A 20,800-nucleotide genomic window follows, 5' to 3' on the forward strand; every position below is an offset into this window, starting at 1 on the left:
AATTGCTAGTTTCATGTGTTATTGAATACAACATGATATTCATTACAGAGCAGTAAAACACTGTATGCTTTTGGGTCCATGCTTACCTGGTAGGCCTCAGGTTTACCACTTCTCAAACCCAGTTTTAAAATATAAAGATGGCAGTCATGAAAGGGCTTAATTAGGATGGGACTTGATCAACCAATGACTGATGTCACAATAGCTACATCCATCTTTTATATACAGTTTATGGAAAATTTTGGCTTCCATTATTTTTTGAAAAACTGAGTTTAATAGCTAAATGTGAAAACACTGTATGCTGTGACAGTGAATGAATACACATTGCATAAACTCAACAGCTCATGGAAAAAGAAGAAAGACAAGACAGGCGAAGCTACTAGCAGTGGTGACTAAAACAACCACTCATTACAGCCAAGGTATGCAGAAAAGCGTCTCCAAACATGGAACATGTTAAATGATTCAGTGTCTCCAATCACAGTGATGAAAGCTACTGTATTGTATCATAGATCCTTCCTAAAGCACCTGCCTCAAAATGAAAGCCTGTTATCTTTAGTTAATAATAAAAAATAACAAGTCCCCTTGAGGAATTTTTTGAATGTTAAAAAGATTAGAGGAGTGAAACGTTGTTGTGATTTTCTATTTAAAAAAACAAACAAACTCCATAGCTAAGATGGAATTTGGGAATATGGGAGGCATGCTGTATAAAAGTACTGGCAGTCAGAAAATATGTGAGCAGCACTGTGACTTGCACTGTCAGCCTTTAAGTGTGATCATGCAAAAAAAAAAACCCATCAAATGGATGAGAACTATAAAAGAATTAAAATTCAAAAGTTCTGTCAAACTGCTTGTCTGCTGCTGTTCCACGGTCTGGTGTGTGCTGATAAAAAAGCTCTCGGGTTTGTAAACAGTCCAAGCCCCCAGTGTCTCAAAAACACCTCAAGTTCATTTTAAACTTAGTTTATGCAGTCTTTTTAGAAAGTGTCTTTCTTGTGTAGTCAAATGCATTTTTGACTGTTTACAGATTGATAGTTTCTTCCTTCTGTTTTAGCAACCGTTGAATTCCGATCCTCAATGGATGGCAGCGTCTGCACTCAGGAGCCCTCTATGAAATCGTCGATGGTCTTGCCCACTAAGAAATCTGTTGGCTATCCAGGTGACCATCAGGACAACCCTGCCAAACCACCGCTTTACCACAAACAGCCTCCTGCTCTCCCTCCAAAGCCTTTCTCTAGGATCCCAAACCACAGCACAGGTCAGTTGTCCTAGATTATGGTCCATTCCATGCCTGTGCAGCTTTAATCACTCCAGGCAATATGGTTTTTTTTCTAGAACTTTTCTTTAATCCAAGCAGAATAAATACAACGTAATATACACTTGATTTAATATTTTTCCTTAAAGTGCACATTGTTGGGTGTTGCTTCATTACCTTTAACTGTCAAAAAATGATTAATTTTTAAAGTAAATACCAGTTACTTGTGTTGATAACTGCTTTGGCTTTAAACTGTACCTGTACAGCCACACATGCTCATAGGATTATACTAGTCTCATTAAATCCCTCTCTGGTTGGGTCAGCTGGCTTTATCTGTCATTGTCAATCTGTCAGGAGAGAGAAGTGGCATTACTCTGGTGTAATTCCCCCACTCTGAGCTGATGCCTGAGCCGTTTCCACTCATCTGTGTTCTTTGTTTATCTATCTGCACCATAAACTGCAGTAGCTATGCCATGCATGACATTCATATAATAAGTCCAATGAATCTTCTTTTTGTCCTTTTTTTTTTTTTTTTAACAATTCCCTAGATTCTTGCCAGCCAATGAAGTTGCCCTGCATGCCTGGGGGAAAGCACTCTCCACCTCTGCCACCCAAGAAAGTGATGATTTGCGTGCCTCCAGGGGGGCTGGACTCCTCCTCATCCTCCCCTTCTCCATCCCCCAACCCCCTCAACACTCTCCCACAAAAGTCTGCCCCTCCCCAGGGCATGCCTTCCCTACATGGCACCTTACTGCCCTCCCAGCTTGTCGGTCTAGCCGGTCTACACCAGAGCCACGGTCACCCGCTCCAGCTTCAGTACGGCAGCTTACACGCCCCCAGCCGGATCATCGAGGAGCTCAATAAAACCCTGGCACTCTCCATGCAGAGGTTTGAAAGGTTAGTAGCATGGAAGGATTATGGCTCAGTTTCTGTCTGTAAATCACATGTAATATCTTAAGTAAACTTAAACAATGCTGTGTGTGTATGTTTAAAAATGACACAGATGGATCTTATGTAACAGAACTACACTCATCAGTCACAACACGGGGAGGGCCACGATAGGCAGCAGGAGAACATTAAATTACAGAAAACATAGAAAAAAATGGACAAATGTAATAAACTGATCAAATCTGACAAGGGCCAAATTACAGATGTAAATTGTGATGCTGACCAAGACGTATCAGAGTGAACATGTTGAAGATATCTGGGACTCTCCACCATTTGGTCTTAGAACTGAAGAAGCTTTTTGGATGAGAGGTGAAACATCTTCAAAAAACTTGAAGGAGTCCAGTCATTTTTCTTTCCAAGTTCCTTAGTGTACCATGACCTGGATGACTGAGAACCTTCACATGCATGAATATACCACCAAAACCTTCCCGGGGAGCAAAACAGAAAGGCTGCCTGGTCTGATGAGTCACATTTTCTTTTACATCATGTTGACACCTGGGTGTGTGAGAATTGGTTATCCGTAGAAGACATGAGTGCAAGATGCACTGTGGGAAGAAGATGAGGTGATTCTCAGGGAATGTTATGCCAGAATTGCATACACATATTATATGTCATGGTAAAAACAAAGTACACCCAAACCCAAGGTTTTAGAATGTAATAAAATAATAATAATAATAATCGAGCCCTTAGCAGGTCTTAAAATTAGGTAAATACAACCTCAGATGAACAGTAATAAAAGACATAGTACAACATGTCACTATTTATTTAAAAAAATTAAGGAAAAATGCAAAAGGAGTAAGTGAAAAACAAAGTACAGCCTTACTGATTCCATGGGAATTAAGAGGGTAAGTAGCAGCTAGGTGCTGCAAATCAAATGCAATTGATGAATTGATCGGCAGCAAGTGTGAGGACCTCTATAAAAACAGCAATTTTGGTGGTAATGAATCTTAAAGAAGCACTTATTGCTGCATCAATCTGGGAAGGGTTATGAGGCCATTCCTAATTTGAAGTTCATCATTCTACAGTGTATAGAGTATGAAATATTCAAGAGAGCTGCCAATGTTTCCAGGAGTGGGTGTCCTATCACATTCATCCCAAGGTCAGACCATGCAGTGGTCAGCAAAAAAAAAAACAGAGGGATAAATTTCAGACTTTACTGGCCTCAGTTGGCATGCTAAATGTTAAAGTTCATGACAGTTCAATTAGAAAAAGACTTAACGAATATGTTTTATTTGGAAGAGCTGCCAGTAGAAAGCCTCTTTCTATCTAAAAAAATTAATAAATAAATATGGGAGCAGAGCTTATGTTTGCAATGTTGCATGTGAAGAAGACTTCTTAAAAAATGTCTTTTGGACAAAGAAGACCAAAATAGAGATTCTTGGCCATAATGCACAGTGCCATGTTTGATGAAAACGAAACAGCACATTAGGACAAATACCTCATGTAAGGCAAGGTGGTGGAGGGGTGATGATTTGGGCTTCTTTTGCAGCCACAGGATCTGGCTACCTTGCAGTCACTGAGTTGACCATAAACTCCTCTGAAATTTATGAGTCAGATGGTGAGGCCATCTGTCCAAAAGCTAAAGCTTGGCTGAAATTGGGTCAAGCAGGACAATGATCCCTAGCACAGCAGAAAACCCACAGAATGACTTAAAAAGAAAATAATTAAGGCCCAGTCAAAGTCCAGACCTCAGCCTGACTGAAGTGTATCTTCAGAGAGCTGTGCATAAACAAATGCCCACAAGCTTCATTGAACTGAAGCAAAATTGTAAAGAAAAATGGTCCAAAATTCATTCAGCAACAAAGTGAAAGACTGATAAAGTCAAGCAGAAAATGATTTCTTCAAGTTCTTGCTGCTAAAGGTGGTATTTACCTCATTTTAAAACCTGGCAATACCTGATAACTTTTTATTATGTCCTTATATGTAAAACCTTAGAAATGACAGAGAGTTTAACTACATAAACTATGCTGCAGACCACGTCCACCCCATTACTAAAGCAATATTTCCTGATGGCAGTTGCTTGGAAATGGTGTAAGTGGCATCACAAAGATCTGAACTTTTTTACTTGGCCTCTAGATTTCAGTCCAATTACACATCAGTGGTATTTGTTAAAAAAGTCTCATCCATACAGGCCCTGCATCACAGTTTGTAGAACTTAATGCATCTGATGCTAAAGTCCTTGTGTCTGATAGGAGAGGACACTTTCCAAGAGGTCTTATGGAGTCTGTGCACCAGAAAAGAGCTTCTTTATTAGCAGCAAAAAGGGGATCTGCACAGTTTTAGGCAGCGTTTAATGCAGTTTTTCCCTTGCGTTTGCTAGTGACATTTTTCTTCTACAAAGAATTGATTTCTTTTCTTTTCTGTTTTTTTTATCTGATGAGTTTCTGGTCATTATGGAGTAATGAATGTCTTGTTACTAAAAGCTGTCCCTAGAACATGTCTAATCAGAGTAATCACTGAAAAATGTCATTAGCATAGAGTGTCCTCTTTTATTAGTATTTGTTTTTGTGGCACTGTGTCTGCTACTTTCAGATATGCTCTTGTGTTATTGAGGTCGCATCCTGCCAGCTCTGTAGCACTACCATACAGGTCTAAATCGGCACACTGCCTCACAGGGCAGCATGGCCTAATTTTGAAGTAAATGTGTGTATGTGTGGGCACAGGCGCATGGAGTAGGCGTCCCTCCAGCAGTTGGCCTGACATAACATGACCAGCTGCTCTTTACAAGAGCTGCATTTCTTCATGTTTGGAGAAAAGGGACATGATAGCGGATTGCACATTATGTAACCTCTTACATTAGGATCTCTTTTTCACCAAAGCTATTCGAGTAGGGATAAGGAAGTAATGGCCCTGATGTTGCTCACAATTAGTCTGAAAGCTTGACGTGGTTACATCACAGTGTCCCATCATAACAACCTTCAGCTAGGCCGTTATTAATGAATCTGTCAAATATGTCACTGCTGCTTGCTAGTGCCAACCGGTGACTGCTTGTGAAAGTGAAGTTTATTCTCGTCAGGCTGCTGTTAATAATGCAAGTTGTATAATCTGTTACTCTTTTTTTCCTTCTGTGCAGCTCAGAGAATTGCATGGCATTGCGTAGGGCTTCGCAGAAATGCAGTTAGTTGGTATTCAGGCTTTTTGTACTGAAGTTTTCTTTCAGCTCCAGTTACACAGTGTATCTCCCCTCGCTTTATACTTGGATTAAAAACCCACTAAGCTATCATTATGTTCTGCACCAGAAGCCCAAAGCCAATTTATTGTTTTTGAGCCATTTTCATTTTCTGGGTTTTGTGCGGGCTATTGTTTTAATAATACTGTATGAATTTAAGAAAAAAAAATGCTGAAAGATAATGGAGATGAAATATGATGATCTTCCCCATTTAAACTGGATTTTCTGGCTCAGGGTTTTCATAAATTCACCCTTTTAGCAAGGCCAAATAATATGGCCATCCTCCTAATCTGTCACAACCCTGTTCCAAGAAAAGTTGGCATGCTGTGTAAAATGTAAACAAGAGCACAGTGCAATGACTTTCAAATAATCTATTTTACAATGGTTCTAAAATAACATTTTCCAGATGTTGAATTATGTACATTTTTGGTTTTGGTTTTTTTTAAATATATATTTAAGGAGACCATTTTTTTTTTTTTTACTGTTTTAAGGTCTGTCTTGCTTGTTAGGGATTTCAGCTTTTCAGCATTTCAGTGTCATATTTTTTTCCCATTTCATAACCTGCCAGCTGTTTTCAGTGTGTGATAGGTCTAAACAGCAGGTAAGCTGGCCAGTTTAGCACATGGACTCTTTAGCTACTGAGCTGTGGTTTTGTAATATGTGTATATGTTGTGATATGGCATTGTCTTGCTAAAATAAGCTAAGCCTTCCCTCAAAAAGATGTCTGTATTTGGCAGCACATATTTCTCCAAATTGGAGTTGGCTTTTGAATTGCATGGTGAGGTTGACAAAGTATTTCTTATTTTAATTGGTCAGACAACAGGGCAGTTTTTCACTTTACCTTACTTCCCATTAAATGAACATTTTGTCTTTTACATGGTAGAAATGACATTCTTGAAGTGCTGTTTGCAGTGATGAACCATGCTTTCTAACAGTGGTTTTAGAAATGCTGCTGAGCATTATTTATCTGTGTTGTTTTTTGTTTTTTGTAATATTAATATTTTTATTTCATTAATATTACTTTTTTTGCAATCCTATCTCAGGGGCTAAAGGTGCTGTAAAAGCCATTCAGTCTTAATTTTTGGCCTTGTACCTTGTGCAGAGAGATTTCTCTGTATTCAGTAAGTCTTTTAATGATATGCCCTGTTGATTTTTTTTTTTTATTATTTGTATTGAGAAGTGACTTTAACTTGTTGAACTTATTAGCTATTGGTAGTCTTTCACAGAATAGTGACGCCATCCTCATGTTTATTTCTGAAAGTAGTGTGTTCCCAAATTTTTTTTAGGCATTACACAACAACCCAATATTTGTGATACACACATAAAATATCATCTTTTTGTTATTTGTTTAGCATTCGGTTTTTCTTGGAAATTATTCAGTCTATTAATATTCATACTTGGCTCAGAACCATTATAACTTATCTCCCTTTCGTTCCTCTAGCTCTGCTCTGCACGGCGGTGGTCAGTGTGCCCCCTTAGAAAGAAGAGAAGTGCCATCTGTGATCATCGACTACGAGGATGATAAGGAGAACTTGCCTAATGAATCTGACTATGAAGATCTACCCAGCATGTATAAGGATGAGGATGATGATGTGGATGACGATGAAGACGATGATGAAGATGACGACTCAATATTTACAAGTAAGTGGCAGCTGTCATGGTAACACCGAGTAGTGAAATTGCACTATGCTCATCAGCAGATGCCTGATCTGTCCCTTAAGCTATTACTGTCTGACTTTTGAGGATGTTATTTTGATTTAGTTTATCAAGTACGGTTGTTGTTTTTTTTTTTTAGCTATGCACCCAAACAATTTCATTTAAAAATCCCTGTTTTTTTTGTTGTTGTTGTTTTTTAATTTAACTATAAAATGTGATCTGTTTTATACTTGACAGGTATAAAGCTGGGGATCTAGTTTGATTATGTAGCTCACTTTAGGCTTCTTTTTGTGATAATTAACTGTGACGCACACATACACACTGGGGCATGCCTCGTTCAGTTAGTGTGTGTTATATAAAATACCAAAAATAACAGTAAATGTTAAGCTAAGGATTAATGTCAGTTGAGATAACTATAACATACCTGTGCTACAGTATTGCTTGGTCTGTGATTTTTAGTTGTTGTCAGATGGTTGTTAGGCAGCATGATATCATAATATGTCATGTATAATTAAACTTTTCTAGACATAAATTAAATCATACTATGGTTTTATGTAGCATTGTTCATGCATAAACATAGGACCAATTCTGTGCAGTTATTGTAGCTAACTGCTGTTGGTGGTGTGCATGAGCTGCATATTTTGTTAACACACCCCATTCTTTCTGTGAATTGCTCACTGGAGCTGCAGTGTGACCTCTCCAAACATGTACATTTTGTTCTGCACTAGTTGTAAGTCAAATTAAAGTCGAAGGTAGGGCATTTGAGTAACAGGGTGCCTTAGCAGCAGAAGTGTCTTTCTCTGTTTTTGTTTGGATAGCTCATGTTTGCAGACATAGAGACTGTTTGTTTGACTGATCATAATTGTCAGGGCTCCTTATTTCACATGAAGGCTCTTGGAACTCAGATTTAAACTAACCTTCAAAGTAGGGCCAAAAGATTCACAGAAATGTATCTAGAATGAAATTATCAGCCAAAACTTTGATGCATATTCTCTTGGAAAAACTGCTGAACTGTGCAGAATGCATGGAAGGAACATAATGTGAGAGAGCTATTGTTTTAAATCCATGGTATAAAATATTTAAAACTCTGATTTCTGGAAGATCCAGAAAACAGAGGCCAAATAGCGAAGATCAGTACATTAAACCCCATTTTCGCGTACTTATTTTTACCATACCTACCATACCATTACCTATTTACCATAACTATTTTAACATTTTGCATTTCAAATTTAGGTACACTGGCTCAGAAGGTACTAAGAAAAGACTCTTTGGCCATCAAGCTGAGTAACCGTCCATCTAAGAGGGAACTGGAGGAGAAAAATATCCTGCCCATGCAGACAGATGAAGAGAGACTGGAATCTAGGCAGCAGATAGGCACCAAACTCACAAGGTGAGAATCATACGCACATGCTTTTCTTCTTAGCCTGAATACAATTACAATACAGCCACAATTTCTGGGACAGATATTTCCAGCAGGCCTGGCTGATGTTGCTGTAGCCAGCCCGATAACAGCTGTTGGGCAACAGCACTGGCTTTTCTCAGCCATCGCAAGCATTTGTTTTACTTTGGGCTGACAATTCCTAATGCCCTGGCTTAACAGTATTGTGACTCAGTCCAAAGCCCATGTGAGTCTTATTTTTATTCAGTCTTTTATATCCTTTCAGTTTTTTCCTTCCCAATATCCGATAAGGATAAACGCTTTATTTCGTTAAAACGAGTCTCTGAAAATGGAGCTGACCTAATTTCAGTGATGCATCAAACTCCCCCCTCCTCCTTTTTTTTCCTGCTCTTGTCTTCTCTCTCGAGTGCTCTCTCTCTCTCCATTTCTCTCTCTAACCCTGTCTCTCTCTCACTTTCTTCCTCTCCTGCCTGACTCCCTGCCTCGCTCACTGAATCACCACAGTGATGCATGTGCCAAACTATCTCCACCCGACTCCTCCACACAGCAGCACCACGCAAGCCGCTTCATATCAGCAGTTTACGCACACTGCAGTGATGCCGTGTGTGCAAGTCGTAGGAATGTATATACATATGTTGAGGTCATGAATGTGAATTCTAGTAACTGAGCAGATCAAACAATGTAATGTTTGGATTTTTTTTTTTCCCAACAGATGACGGTTCTCATTTGATTTCACTGGGCTTTATGAACATGCGCGACTAAATAAAGCGGATGTAATGATGTGGTAAGGGGGCAAAGAAACCACCAGCTACTTGGTGAAAATGAAAATCTGAATAGTGCAATTCAATATGAGATGCGGCACTGACGGAGTATTACCTAGAGACACTGGCACTACTCCTCACTGTGATGTCAGCACAGTACATGTTCTCAGACATACTGTCTGCTTAGTTCTTATGTTCCCAAACAGCTCTGTAACAGCGTCTTTTATACAGTATCACCTAACAAACACTTTCCCATTTCACTCTTTATTACCAGCGGCATTGTGTCCTTTAAAGTAATTGCTTGTGCCAGGCCAGTTAGAATTGATTATGATAATGCTGATCTAGGACACGCTGACCTCAGCTTAGTTCTGCTGACCTGATTAACTGGGAAAAGTATGGAAAGTAAAATGAAGTGCTTTTACCCTTCATAAAGTTAATAAACGCACGGTTTTATCCTGTTTTTTTTTTTTTTTCTTTCTCCGCTGGATTTAATGACTGTATTCATATTTTCATGTAACATGTATTTTATTCCTTTTTAAATTTTCCTTTTGTCCTTAGGCAGATTTCTTAGGCATTCTTATATCTTATTTGTGTGTATTGAATTTTTGGATGTAATTACAATGATGTTTGTCCTTCTAAATGCTGCTAAATAATTGGTTGGTATAAGTCAGCAGCAGCTCAGAGAGAAAGAAACTAAATCAATGATTAAGTGATTTCACTTTCGAAAAGTCTCACTTCCACACATCATTGATATCTGGAAGGGTTACAAATTTTACTTGTTCAGAAGGAATTTGTATTCTCCGCAATACTTGCACAGGGTTCAGAAACAGCCACTTTTTAAAATATTAATAAGACTGAAAATGTTTAAAAAGATTTTTTTTCGGGATTGTCTGAAACTGACAACTTTTACTATTCTAGCCATGTATCAAAACATTCAGCTGTAAAGAATAAAGAGCTTAAAGCAAAGACTTGGGTTTAATTTGAGTGGTTAAACAAAAATATAGCACTAACTATATATTTTAATGTCACTCGTCTCCATCCACTCCACCATGCCTGCAAACTCTTCTTCACCTCTCTTATGCACCTCACTATCTGCATTTTCTTTACATGGTTGACCCCAGGTATTTAAACTCATCTACCTTCACCATCTCTATTCTTTGCATCACTTAAACTGGTAAAAGGTTCAAAAGTAAATGGAGCTTACTACATAATCTTCAATCCATGCTGAGATATCCAAAAACCCAGTCTGGGATTTAGTGTCTGGACTTTTCTTTGCACAGAACTATGTCTGGCTACAGTATCTTATTTGGATGAGCAGTAACAGGTCAGATCTAAAGAAACTGAGTCAATCATTGATCCAGTGCTCAAAGACAGATCTACCACCACTTGTTTTGGATAGATTGCTATTATAAGAGTCTCCAGCTGAAAGTCTTAGTACTTCCAGCCACTTAATAATCATACTAGAGATAGCCTCTACACAGCATATCTACTCTGATGTTGCATAAAATAAAAAAAAGCATATCTGGCTGTTCTGTTTTTTGCTGTGTAGGTGCTGTATGCAGTAAATTTGTTATGACCTTTTTACTCAGCAGCTGAAGGTGTCACAGTCATATTTTCCTGATACAGCATCAGATAAGAGTTTGGTGGTTTGGGGTATCTGGCTTTGCTTTTAGCCTTATTCCTGCATTCCATCACTGCTTTATCATTGAGTCATTGTGGGGATTGGTGATCATGAATGAGTGAAGTTTTTGGATTTTCACCTGACAAGCTGTCATGAGGCAAGAGCTTAAATAAGATAAAAGCCTTTCAACTAAAACAATATACAACTCTGTTGCTCATAAATAATTTCTACAGGACACAAGGAAGAATTAGAATTGAGGTCATTTGCATTCAGTTCAGTTTGAGAATGCATTTTACTCTAAACTTACTCTACGCAACTTATTCCCAGTACTATATAAAAGTGCTCGTTCTGTGAGCCAACGTGTCAATAAGATAAACTTGTCGGGAGTCGATGTCAAAGCTGGGAAGTGAATGCTCTGCAGAATGTAGGGGAGAAAAAAATGAGCTAAGCAGCTTTTTCCTGAACTATACTGTTTTGGAACACTACTTGTCCTCTCAAAATACCCTGAATTTTCGTGTGTGACATGACTGCATCACATCAGTTCTGCAAATTTGGCAGCTGCACATTCACATTGCGGATCTCCCCTTATAAAACATCCCAAAGGTGTTGTGGACTCAGATCTGGTGACTACTGAGGTTATTGAGGTGACTGTACTCACTGCCAAGCTGATGTGCCCAGTTAGTGCTGACTTTAGCTTTGTAACAAGGTGCATCATCAAGCTGGAAGTAGCCATCAGTAATTTGTAGGAAGAAAAGATAAACTCGGTCAGCAATGATACTCATACACACAATGGCAGTCAAACAGTGATAGTTTAAGGAATCCAAGATTTGCCTTTTTTTTTTTTTCCAAACCATCACACCTCCACAATCCACAAAGTAAGGTTGGTCCACGGTTTGATGATGTGGATCAGAAATTCTGATTACATTTATTTCTTAACTGTCTTTGCGTTTGTGCTTAAGTTTTTGTGAGCCTCTGCCCACTGCACCCTCAGATTTCTATTGTAGCCTGTTGGCCTCAAAGTTTGAAATTGCATTCTGAGGTGCTTTGCTGCTCTCAGCTGCACTTGCTGGGAGTGGATTTTCTGTACCAGGCTAGCTGTTCTGTGGCCTCTCATCACCAAGATGTTTCCCCTCTGTAGAACTGCTCCTCACTGGGTTTTTTTCCCCCATACTGTTCTGAACTCTAGAGACATTTGTGGCTGAAAATCCCAAGAGATCCACAAACCAGCTTGTCTGGCACTAACAAAGTCATGTTTTCAAAGTCATTCAGATGTTTGATGCGAACATTAATTGAACCCTGTGACTGTTAAAGTCATCTTAATAAGAAAAACCTGTAAAATATTTGGATGTATTTTCTTTTTATAAATGTGATCATCTCAAAACTGCTCCCATATTGGTTCAGACTTTCCTCGCTGACCTCCTTTCTCTGATTGTGTGCTGACTGTGGATTTCTGTTTCTCATCAGACGCTTGAGTCAGAGACCCACAGCTGAGGAGCTAGAGCAAAGGAACATCCTCAAACGTGAGTATCTTAAACTTGTGTATTTAACATTACATAGCTAAAAATGTGCAAAAAGGTCCCTCAAACGTTGTGTTTTAGCAACACATGGCCCACATTTGTAGCTGCCTTCTTGTGCATGCTGACTTCATGAAGTGCAGCGTGGTAATTTTTTATTTTATTTTATTTTTTTTTACATTTTTTTATTAATTTTTTTAAATGATTATTATGAGACCCTGTTATGTGAGTGCTCATGGACATGCATCTCTTTCTTTTGTTCCTCCTCGATCTGCCTTTTCATGAAAGTCATGCAAGGTAGCAGGGTTCCCCGAGGAGTCATGTCCACGGAGACTGCTTTCTTAGCTCAAACACATGCAGTATCAGAGAGAAGCAGTTCTGTTTCCTGGGACTCTGCAGATCTCACATCAAAGACTGATTTACCATCAGTTCCTGCTTTCCCAGAGGCTCTTGGATGATTGGCAACAGTACAGGGGGGGGAAAAAGACAAAGTAACAATTTATGACTGACAAGTCATGTCCTCCCTGTCACTCACACACATACAAAACCAAGGTTAAACAAACGGGACTTTATTTTGTAATGAAGCAACATCTAAAATCCCAAACTGCAAGTAGTACTGGAAATGGAGTGTGTGTTTAGTACAAGCATAAATACAGACTGACTGGTGAAGCTTTTTGCAAACAGCAGTGTCCCAGTGTGCTTCTTGTTTACTCTTGTCTCTCGTTTTAACTTATCTTTTTGTTTTGTTTGTCATTGTGATTCCGTTGGAATCTGCAGGACAACACATACAGGAATTTAGTGAGGAATAAGAACTTGATGTAATCAGCAAAAGAGAAATATATACATTTTAAAAACTCTAGGACAATGTGAAAGAAACAAAGCAATCAGTCACTCCCCATGCTTAACCTCTCCTAAAAGCATAAAACAGCCAATGATGGAAGCTATTTTAAGCTTTAAGGGACTTATCCAGTTAAGTGTGGAACAAATGAGGCATTTTAAGCAAGCCGTGCACTTGTACTTATTTCACAAAGAGCCCCACTGTACGGATGCCTGTATTCAAAGGTTAACACTTCATCCTTTCATTCTTTGCAGCTCGCAATGAGCAGGAGGAAATGGAGGAGAAAAGGGAGATAAAACGAAGGCTCACGCGAAAGGTGAGTCCAAAATAGCTCCAAAAGTGTGAACCCACACTTGCTCTTTTGGCACTTAAGGGGTAAGTTGTTGGCCAGGATAAACAAACACTATGACAGTGAGTCATCTGATGAAATGGAGTGTGTGTGTATGCGTGGGCCTGGTGTTGGTACTTCTCAGGTCTCCCTCAGGAGACACTGATGCCCTTGTTGCCCTTGTCCCTTCAACATGTTGGATGCCAAACTCTTAGACCCCATAGGGAGGTGTTGAGCATGTTCCCATCCCTGTCAAATTAAAGAATAACACTTTCTGCTCACCTGCAGATATGCTTCTCAAAACAAAACCTCTCAGCTGTTGGACAAATACCGATGATGATATATACTTTTAAATATGTGAGTTTTTAAAAATGCAAGAATAGAGAGGTTTTTTTTTTTTAAAGTTGTAATCAGAAACATGGCTGTAACTAAAAGCGATTTACTCCAAGGTCAACCAAGGTCAAAATAACCAACATAACAGAGCTATTTTTGGAAAAAGTAGTGCTACCCAATTCTCAAGAAATCAAGTAAAAGATATGTACTCTAACCATGACTCCCTAGAATATGTGAACGAGGAGGAAAAACTGCAAAATAAAATGTCATTTCATCCCTTCTGCTTCAGTGCTATATGCTATTAAAGGGAATTAATCTAAATCTACTTCCGGCTGCTCCCTTACTCACAAGGAGTCGCCACAGTGGGTAGCTCCTCATGTTTGATTTGGCAGATTTTTACACCAGATGCCCTTTCTGACACAACCCCAAAGGGATTTGTGTCTCCTTCCAGGATCAAACTGTGGATCTTTCACTTGTTATGCAAATGTGTAAACCAAGTAATGGAAGAACCAGGCTTTTTAAACAGCAGGGTGTTGTAATACTTCATCACTTCATCAGGCAAGGACCTGAGTCTAGCCGTTCCGAAAGACACCTCATAAGTAAGGGAGGAGACATTACCTCACAAAAAAATAGATCTACACTCAGGCGTAGAGCCATAGCACCCATTTTAAAGGTTATATATGAGATTCTACATGAGGCAGTGGGAGCTTTTCATTATGCTGTTATGGTTCAATGTCCCTGAAATATTCATGCATCACTATGTGTGTGCAGCATGTTATAAATAACTTACTTTGCTGAAGACTAACTGCATAAAACCACAGATTTCCAATTTGACAGCTTTAGTATGTCTGCCCTTGCATCTTTCTTATTTTTTGCTGGGTGTACCTGAGAGGAGAGAGGTTAGAGTAATGAAAAGCACCCTGTGCAGCTGAAGAGAGATATACAGGTACTCTAATCTAATCCATTGTTTGTTAAATTTTGCTTATTGCTTCTTAAACTAAAATAAAGTTTTCTGGGTTTCCTTTATAACCCCACTTTGTTATGAGAATTATGATCAGTATCTGAGTAAAGTAATCAGTGTCAAGCAGAAACTGAAATGTTAATTTGAGACTTTTTCAACACAATAAAATATCAGGACTGGTTTCTTGACCTCCTCACTCTTCCTCCTGCATAAGAAAAAAAATGCAGGCTGAAGACTTTCTATGAGAAATGTAATATATGTTTTTAATTTTTCTCATTTTGCTCCAGCTGAGCCAGAGGCCCACTGTAGAGGAACTGAGACAGGCCAAAATCCTCATTCGATTCAGTGACTATGTGGAGGTGTCAGATGCCCAGGACTACGACAGGCGGGCAGATAAGCCCTGGACCCGGCTCACTGCAGCTGATAAGGTCAGTTTACTAATCTTACTATTAAAATTAGTTAATCTCTGATATTCTCAAGATTCCCCCTTCCCTAATTTGGTTTGTCACTCTTAAGCTCTGCTTCTGTGCTTCTTATGACACGCTCATAGTAGCAGAAGGGTGTGTTCCTCCTCTTTCATAATGAAAAGTCCAACTCTGTTGTTTGGTTTGCCTTTGTGAAACACCCTGAAGCAATCCTGCTGCTCACTGTCCAGTGATCTAAGACTTTTAATGAGCTCTAGAGTTTGCTGAGCAGATATTCTGCATCGTCCTAAACACTACGGGCACACCTGAGGTCCACTCATGTGAAATGTGAGAAATCATAAGGATTCAGCATTTTGGTTATCCAACGTCTCCACTTACATAAGAGTGTAATTGGACAAGCAGTGCCTCAAGAAGCCCCCCAACACTGCTGTGCTGATGTTTTATTTTGTTGTTTTTTTCATTTGCTACTTCTGCCGTCCAACACAGAATTTTGTTTGGTCTCCTGCCGTGGACGCATCCTCCCTGAGGCAGGAGACATCCCATTGAGTCACGTTGAACAGTAGAAGCAATCACCTGACCGGGGTTCTGTTACATGCTGTGACATTGTAGAGGGGACGTAAGGTCATTAAAAAAGATTGTATCGTACCATTTTTATATACAGAAGCCATGATTCACTACCCACTGGTTTGGACTCAAAAGCTTGCTTTTGTGAGGCTCAATTGGTGAAATTACACCACAGTGCCCCCTGCTAACGCATTCAGATCACTGCAGGCTTTTTTTCCCACTGAAATCTGCTTTATTTGGAGCTTTGGATCCAAAGAATGTAAAAAAAGTAGATATAGTTTTGATGTTCTAAAAAATACATCTGTCATGGTCAAATCTAAAAATTCCATTTAACTGCATTCTCTTTATGTGTCCTATATAAATCAGTGCTATCAAAACTTAATGCTATTTAAAGAGGAATCTATCCAAGTAAATCATCAACAGATTGTAAATTATGTTAGGGCTGTTAGAAGTCTCAAGAGGGGGAAATTGAAGGTTCCTGTGATGTGAGAAAAGAATTCAGAAGACTCATTCATGGCTTTGAGATGAGCATAAATAATGCATGAAGCATACTAAAAGGAGTCAGGGCTTAAAGGCTGCCGTTTGTGAGCTAAGCCTTTGCAGCTTCGCTCAGTCTTCTTCCTCTTTGTCCTCTGCAGGCAGCTATAAGGAAGGAACTCAACGATTTCAAGAGCAACGAGATGGAAGTGCACGAATCAAGTCGCCATTTAACCAGGTACAAACTACCAGCTTGCATGACTGATATCACTTCAAATGCAGCCAAAATATTGGCACGTGCCGACTTCTTCTTGAAACTTCAAAACCTCTCTCTTTTTTTTAATATATTTTTCTAGGTTTCACAGACCATAGTAGACCACCACTGTCTCGAGCAGTGCCCAACCGGCGCTCTCCTCCACTGAGAACCTTAAGTGCTGGACAGCAAAATGGTGCCCGTTTCTACAATAAGGCCATGTCTTCTGAAATGCCTTTTCAAGTCCCACACAACTGAGTCTGTACTACGCCACAAGACTCAGACACCCACTACTCCATCCATGTAGTAGCACACAAAGACTCCAGCCGATTCACATTGCCCCCGCCCCGTGTGGAATTTGCTCGACTATCTCTAAAACCTCTCTGCTGAGCTCTCAGGCAGGCACTCAGTTCTGTGGCGATTGGATAGCAGACCAGTTTTCTCGTTTGCAATTGATTGGCACGCTTGTGTCATCTACTGAGGGCAACTGTACCTTGGTATGTCAATAACACCAGTAGACTTGTCTCAGTGGACATGTTTTTATTCCTCTTCTTTATTATGCTGTCACACCAGACTCCTTTAGCCCTTACGGACAGCTTTTGTGCCAGGATGCAGGGTTGATTGTTCTGAGCTCACTATGTCAGCAGAAGCTCCATCATTACTACACCTGCTGGGACTTTGGAAACAGCTTAGAGAAACAGGAGGAAGGGCGGAAGGGAAGGAGGTGTCCAACATTAAAAATCATGTGCAATACGTTTTTTTTTTCCTTCTGCTTTTCTTAGACTATAGCACCCCCTGGAGTTTCCTCTATGTCATTACTATGTAGTCCTGACTTCTTTCATGCACTTCTCACTGTACCGAAAATGCTGACATTTAATTGCTAACTGTGAATTTAAGAGTTGGGGCTAACGCCTGTACTGTCTCTCTCTTTAAATGTATATTTTGTTTATACTGAAGAAGGTCAAATTTAAAGAAGAATCGCGTTTAACTACATTTTATTCATGTCGGTCTTATAAATTTACTGTCAAAATTTGCAGCTGGCGGATATTTTCTGGTTTCCAGTGTGTGCAAGAATGACCTGTTTTGTATTATTTTGACAGTGTTAACTGTTTTTTTTTTTGTTTGTTTTTTATAGAGGCGCTCGGCTCAAACGATTAATTTACGTCTTTACATGTCAGTGCTTTGATGTGTGTGGTTTCTTTTTTTCTTTTGCAGAAGTGTGTGAAATGATCTCTGCTCATAACGTGCATTGTATTATACACTTTACTTTTATACTTGTGTCACCCAAGCTTTTGACGAAGCAATACCCAGCGTTTATAGAGAAAAGGTTAAACTGCAGGTGTACCCCCCCACACACACAAACACATCATTGTTTTTTACTGTGCGTACATACTATGCCTACACTTCAGGGTTTAAAGTTTTCTTTTATACCTTACTTTTAAAAAAAAAAGGAAAAAAAGGCTTTATTCTGGGGGACTTTTTCAGCAATTTTCTTGACTGAGCCACCTGAAAATCTGCCTCTTTGACAGCTTTACCGACACATTCGGACAAGATTTGATGGAACTCTCAACGAAAAAGGATGCATTCTCTATTTCAAAAGATTTGAGCACTGATTTTAGTGTATTCACTGAGTCAGGATTTTTAAATATTTTTATTCCTAAATATAGTTTGCACTGTTAAGAGTGTGGCTTTAAAGTGGCCGTTGTTTCAAGGTAAAGTCCAAATGTGTAAAATATTGTTGGATTTCTGAGGTGTAACCAGTGTGTCTCTTCACTTCAGTGGTCTTTGTTACCTGATCACCGACCCTTCACCAGTAGTCCAGTGCTCACGAGCTTTATGTGCACAGAATATTTTCATTATTTTCTACTGTATTGCTTTTAAAGTTGCAATATGAAATTGTCAGATGAAGAAACAGTGGAGTTGAACGGCTGCTGGTCGCCTTTTACTATACATCTGTCTGCAAATTAACAGGGTTTTCCCTTATTTTTAAGGACAGTGATAGATGACCTTATGAAATCAGGGAATTGATGACAAAGAAAAAAAAAGTTTTGCACTGCATGGTTTGAATGTGAATGGATAGGAGTTTGCTAGATTTCTGAAGAATTTCTGATCAGAATCAATACACAAGTATTTTCTTGTCACTCCCCCCCCCCCCCTCCTCCTTCTTCTTTTTTTTTTTTAAATATCAAAATTTCAATGGATCATCTAATTGCAAACACTTTAATATTTGTGGTATTTCGTGCTGGGAGCAGCTTCTGTATAATTCAGCCATCTCAACATGTTCTTTCATGTTTTTAAGTCCAGAGGTTCAGTACAAGCATAGTAGGAATAGGGAGGAATTTATATTAAAAATACAGTCCAGTTCTCATTTTCAGCTCTTTAGTAACAACCTGAGCCAACGGGCTGAGCATGAGGTTTTTCCATTTTGCTGGAATCAAGGAACATGATGTCAGCAATAATCTGATTCCTTTTACATGTCTGTGGAGCAACTGAACAAAAAACTGAATGCAGTCCTCTTTTTTTCCCCATTTTTAATCTACAGAATACTATGTAAAGGATACATCATGCCAATTAAACTCCATTTCTGAATGCATTTACTTTGTATGCATTATTATTTTTGTACATATTTTAGGCTTGTTCTTTTATCCTTGTAGTAATTACAGTCTAAGATCACTAAAAAACACTTTTCTTTGGCTGTTACTAACTTATAGTGTATATACAGTAAAAATTGTGCTTATGTTTTATTGATAGAAATGTTTACTAATAGTATTTACATTTCAGAGCCTTCTTCTTATGATCCAATAAACTTCCCCATTGAGACTAATTTACAGTCTCAATTCAGGTGTAAAATGTACCTCAGTTTAGAATATTATAAATCAGGTTTGGACCATTAGGTAATTCCTTATGAATACTTTAGAGGCACGTGCATATAGGGGAAGGGCCCTTATAAATATACCTATCCCATTTTTTTTTTAAAGGAGGAAGAAATGAAATGGGAGAGCCATTTAAATGCAACATTAAAGGTTCGTCTCACAAGTTAAATATACATCATCAGACCAGGGAACATTGTTAGTGAACTATAGCCTCCATTACCGGTTCTTAGCTGACTGGAGTTGGAGTAGGTAATCCATCCATCTTGTTCTGCTTACCAAAATTCAGGGTCATAGGGGGGCTGGTGCCTATCCCAGCTAACATGCAGAGAGAGGCAGGTTACATCCTGGACAAGTCGCCAGTCTGTTACAAGGCAAACACATAGAGACAGACACAGTTTAGATAAACAGTCTCTGAAATACTCAGATCAGCCCATCTGGCACCAACAACCATGCCTTGTTCAAAGCTGCTTAAATGACCTTTCTTCCCCATCCTGAAGCTCTGTTTGAACTTCAGCAGGTCATCTTGACCATGTAAACATGCCTGAATGCACTGAATTACTACCATGTGATTAGCTGATTAGATATTTGCCTTAAGGAACGGTTAATCCTAACAAAGTTGACAGTTTAACTAACCTATAATCCTTTAAGCATTGAGACTTCCGATATGTAAAAATAATATTTTTCATTTGAATATGTATGGATATTCAAATGAATAACCACTCCTTCTAAGCAGTAGACGTTAATGACATAATATTTTTAGTCTTTTTTGCAGGATTTTTTAATTCCACACAGGTAAAACGTACTTTTTTAAACCAAATTACATTGTGTGGCTTTATACTGCTGTAATATATGCGGCAGAATGTGAACAAGTAGTCTGTCTGGTACAGTAAGGCTCGCTGTGGCCTCAACGCTCCACTAGATGGCGGAAAATACAACAGAATAAGTTGACGTACACTGAGCCGGACTGTATGGCCTTGTGAAATGGCGTCCTGATGAGATGGTGCCGAAGTTATTTGCTTCGTCACCACTTGTCTAAAACATTTAGACCTACAGCGAGGCTTAGTTTAACCTTGTAGCATAACAAAAACTTTCTCTTTTATTTTTAAGATAAATAACCGCCGTGTAAGCTAGCCAATGTGCAAGGAATCCTCGATAACAGTTGAAAGTTTCCTCACATATTCAACAGTTGACATTGATAACTCACTGTGTGACTGCGTCTTACAGTTTTACTCGCTGTTAGCGTATAAGTAGCAAAGGGTGAGATCGCCACAGTAAACACAGGACGTGCTTCTGTAACGCAACACCAAACATTTTATAGGCGCTATGTTTACGCCTCTCAACTGTTCACCGCCTCACTTGACTGAAAGTGCAGAAAGGCTTGCTGGGAAATGTATTTTTTTAACAGTTTCGTCTCGGCAGCGGCGACTACAA

General features: G+C 39.1%; 1 protein-coding gene and 1 long non-coding RNA gene across 3 annotated transcripts in view; one reads left to right on the top strand and one right to left on the bottom strand.

The window, feature by feature from the left end:
- LOC134617640 (phosphatase and actin regulator 1-like) overlaps window positions 1-19,089 on the top strand; it is a 51,209-nt gene extending 32,120 nt beyond the window's left edge. For both annotated transcript variants that reach the window (XM_063462961.1, XM_063462960.1), the window contains exons 4-12: window positions 1,049-1,252; window positions 1,798-2,146; window positions 6,808-7,007; window positions 8,256-8,412; window positions 12,268-12,323; window positions 13,410-13,471; window positions 15,065-15,205; window positions 16,405-16,481; window positions 16,600-19,089. In XM_063462961.1, the coding sequence (XP_063319031.1) occupies window positions 1,049-1,252; window positions 1,798-2,146; window positions 6,808-7,007; window positions 8,256-8,412; window positions 12,268-12,323; window positions 13,410-13,471; window positions 15,065-15,205; window positions 16,405-16,481; window positions 16,600-16,615 (1,262 nt within the window). In that variant the 3' untranslated portion in view covers window positions 16,616-19,089. The remainder of the gene's footprint in view (window positions 1-1,048; window positions 1,253-1,797; window positions 2,147-6,807; window positions 7,008-8,255; window positions 8,413-12,267; window positions 12,324-13,409; window positions 13,472-15,064; window positions 15,206-16,404; window positions 16,482-16,599) is intronic.
- Window positions 2,154-20,639, bottom strand: LOC134617641 (uncharacterized). Its single transcript, XR_010091557.1, has 3 exons — window positions 20,574-20,639; window positions 19,590-19,730; window positions 2,154-2,742 (listed from the first exon to the last, which is right to left on the bottom strand). It is a non-coding gene; the product is annotated as an uncharacterized LOC134617641 (long non-coding RNA).
- Window positions 20,640-20,800: the final 161 nt, after the last annotated feature.

The sequence above is a fragment of the Pelmatolapia mariae genome, linkage group LG18 (assembly GCF_036321145.2).
Source record: "Pelmatolapia mariae isolate MD_Pm_ZW linkage group LG18, Pm_UMD_F_2, whole genome shotgun sequence".
NCBI classification, from domain to species: domain Eukaryota; kingdom Metazoa; phylum Chordata; class Actinopteri; order Cichliformes; family Cichlidae; genus Pelmatolapia; species Pelmatolapia mariae.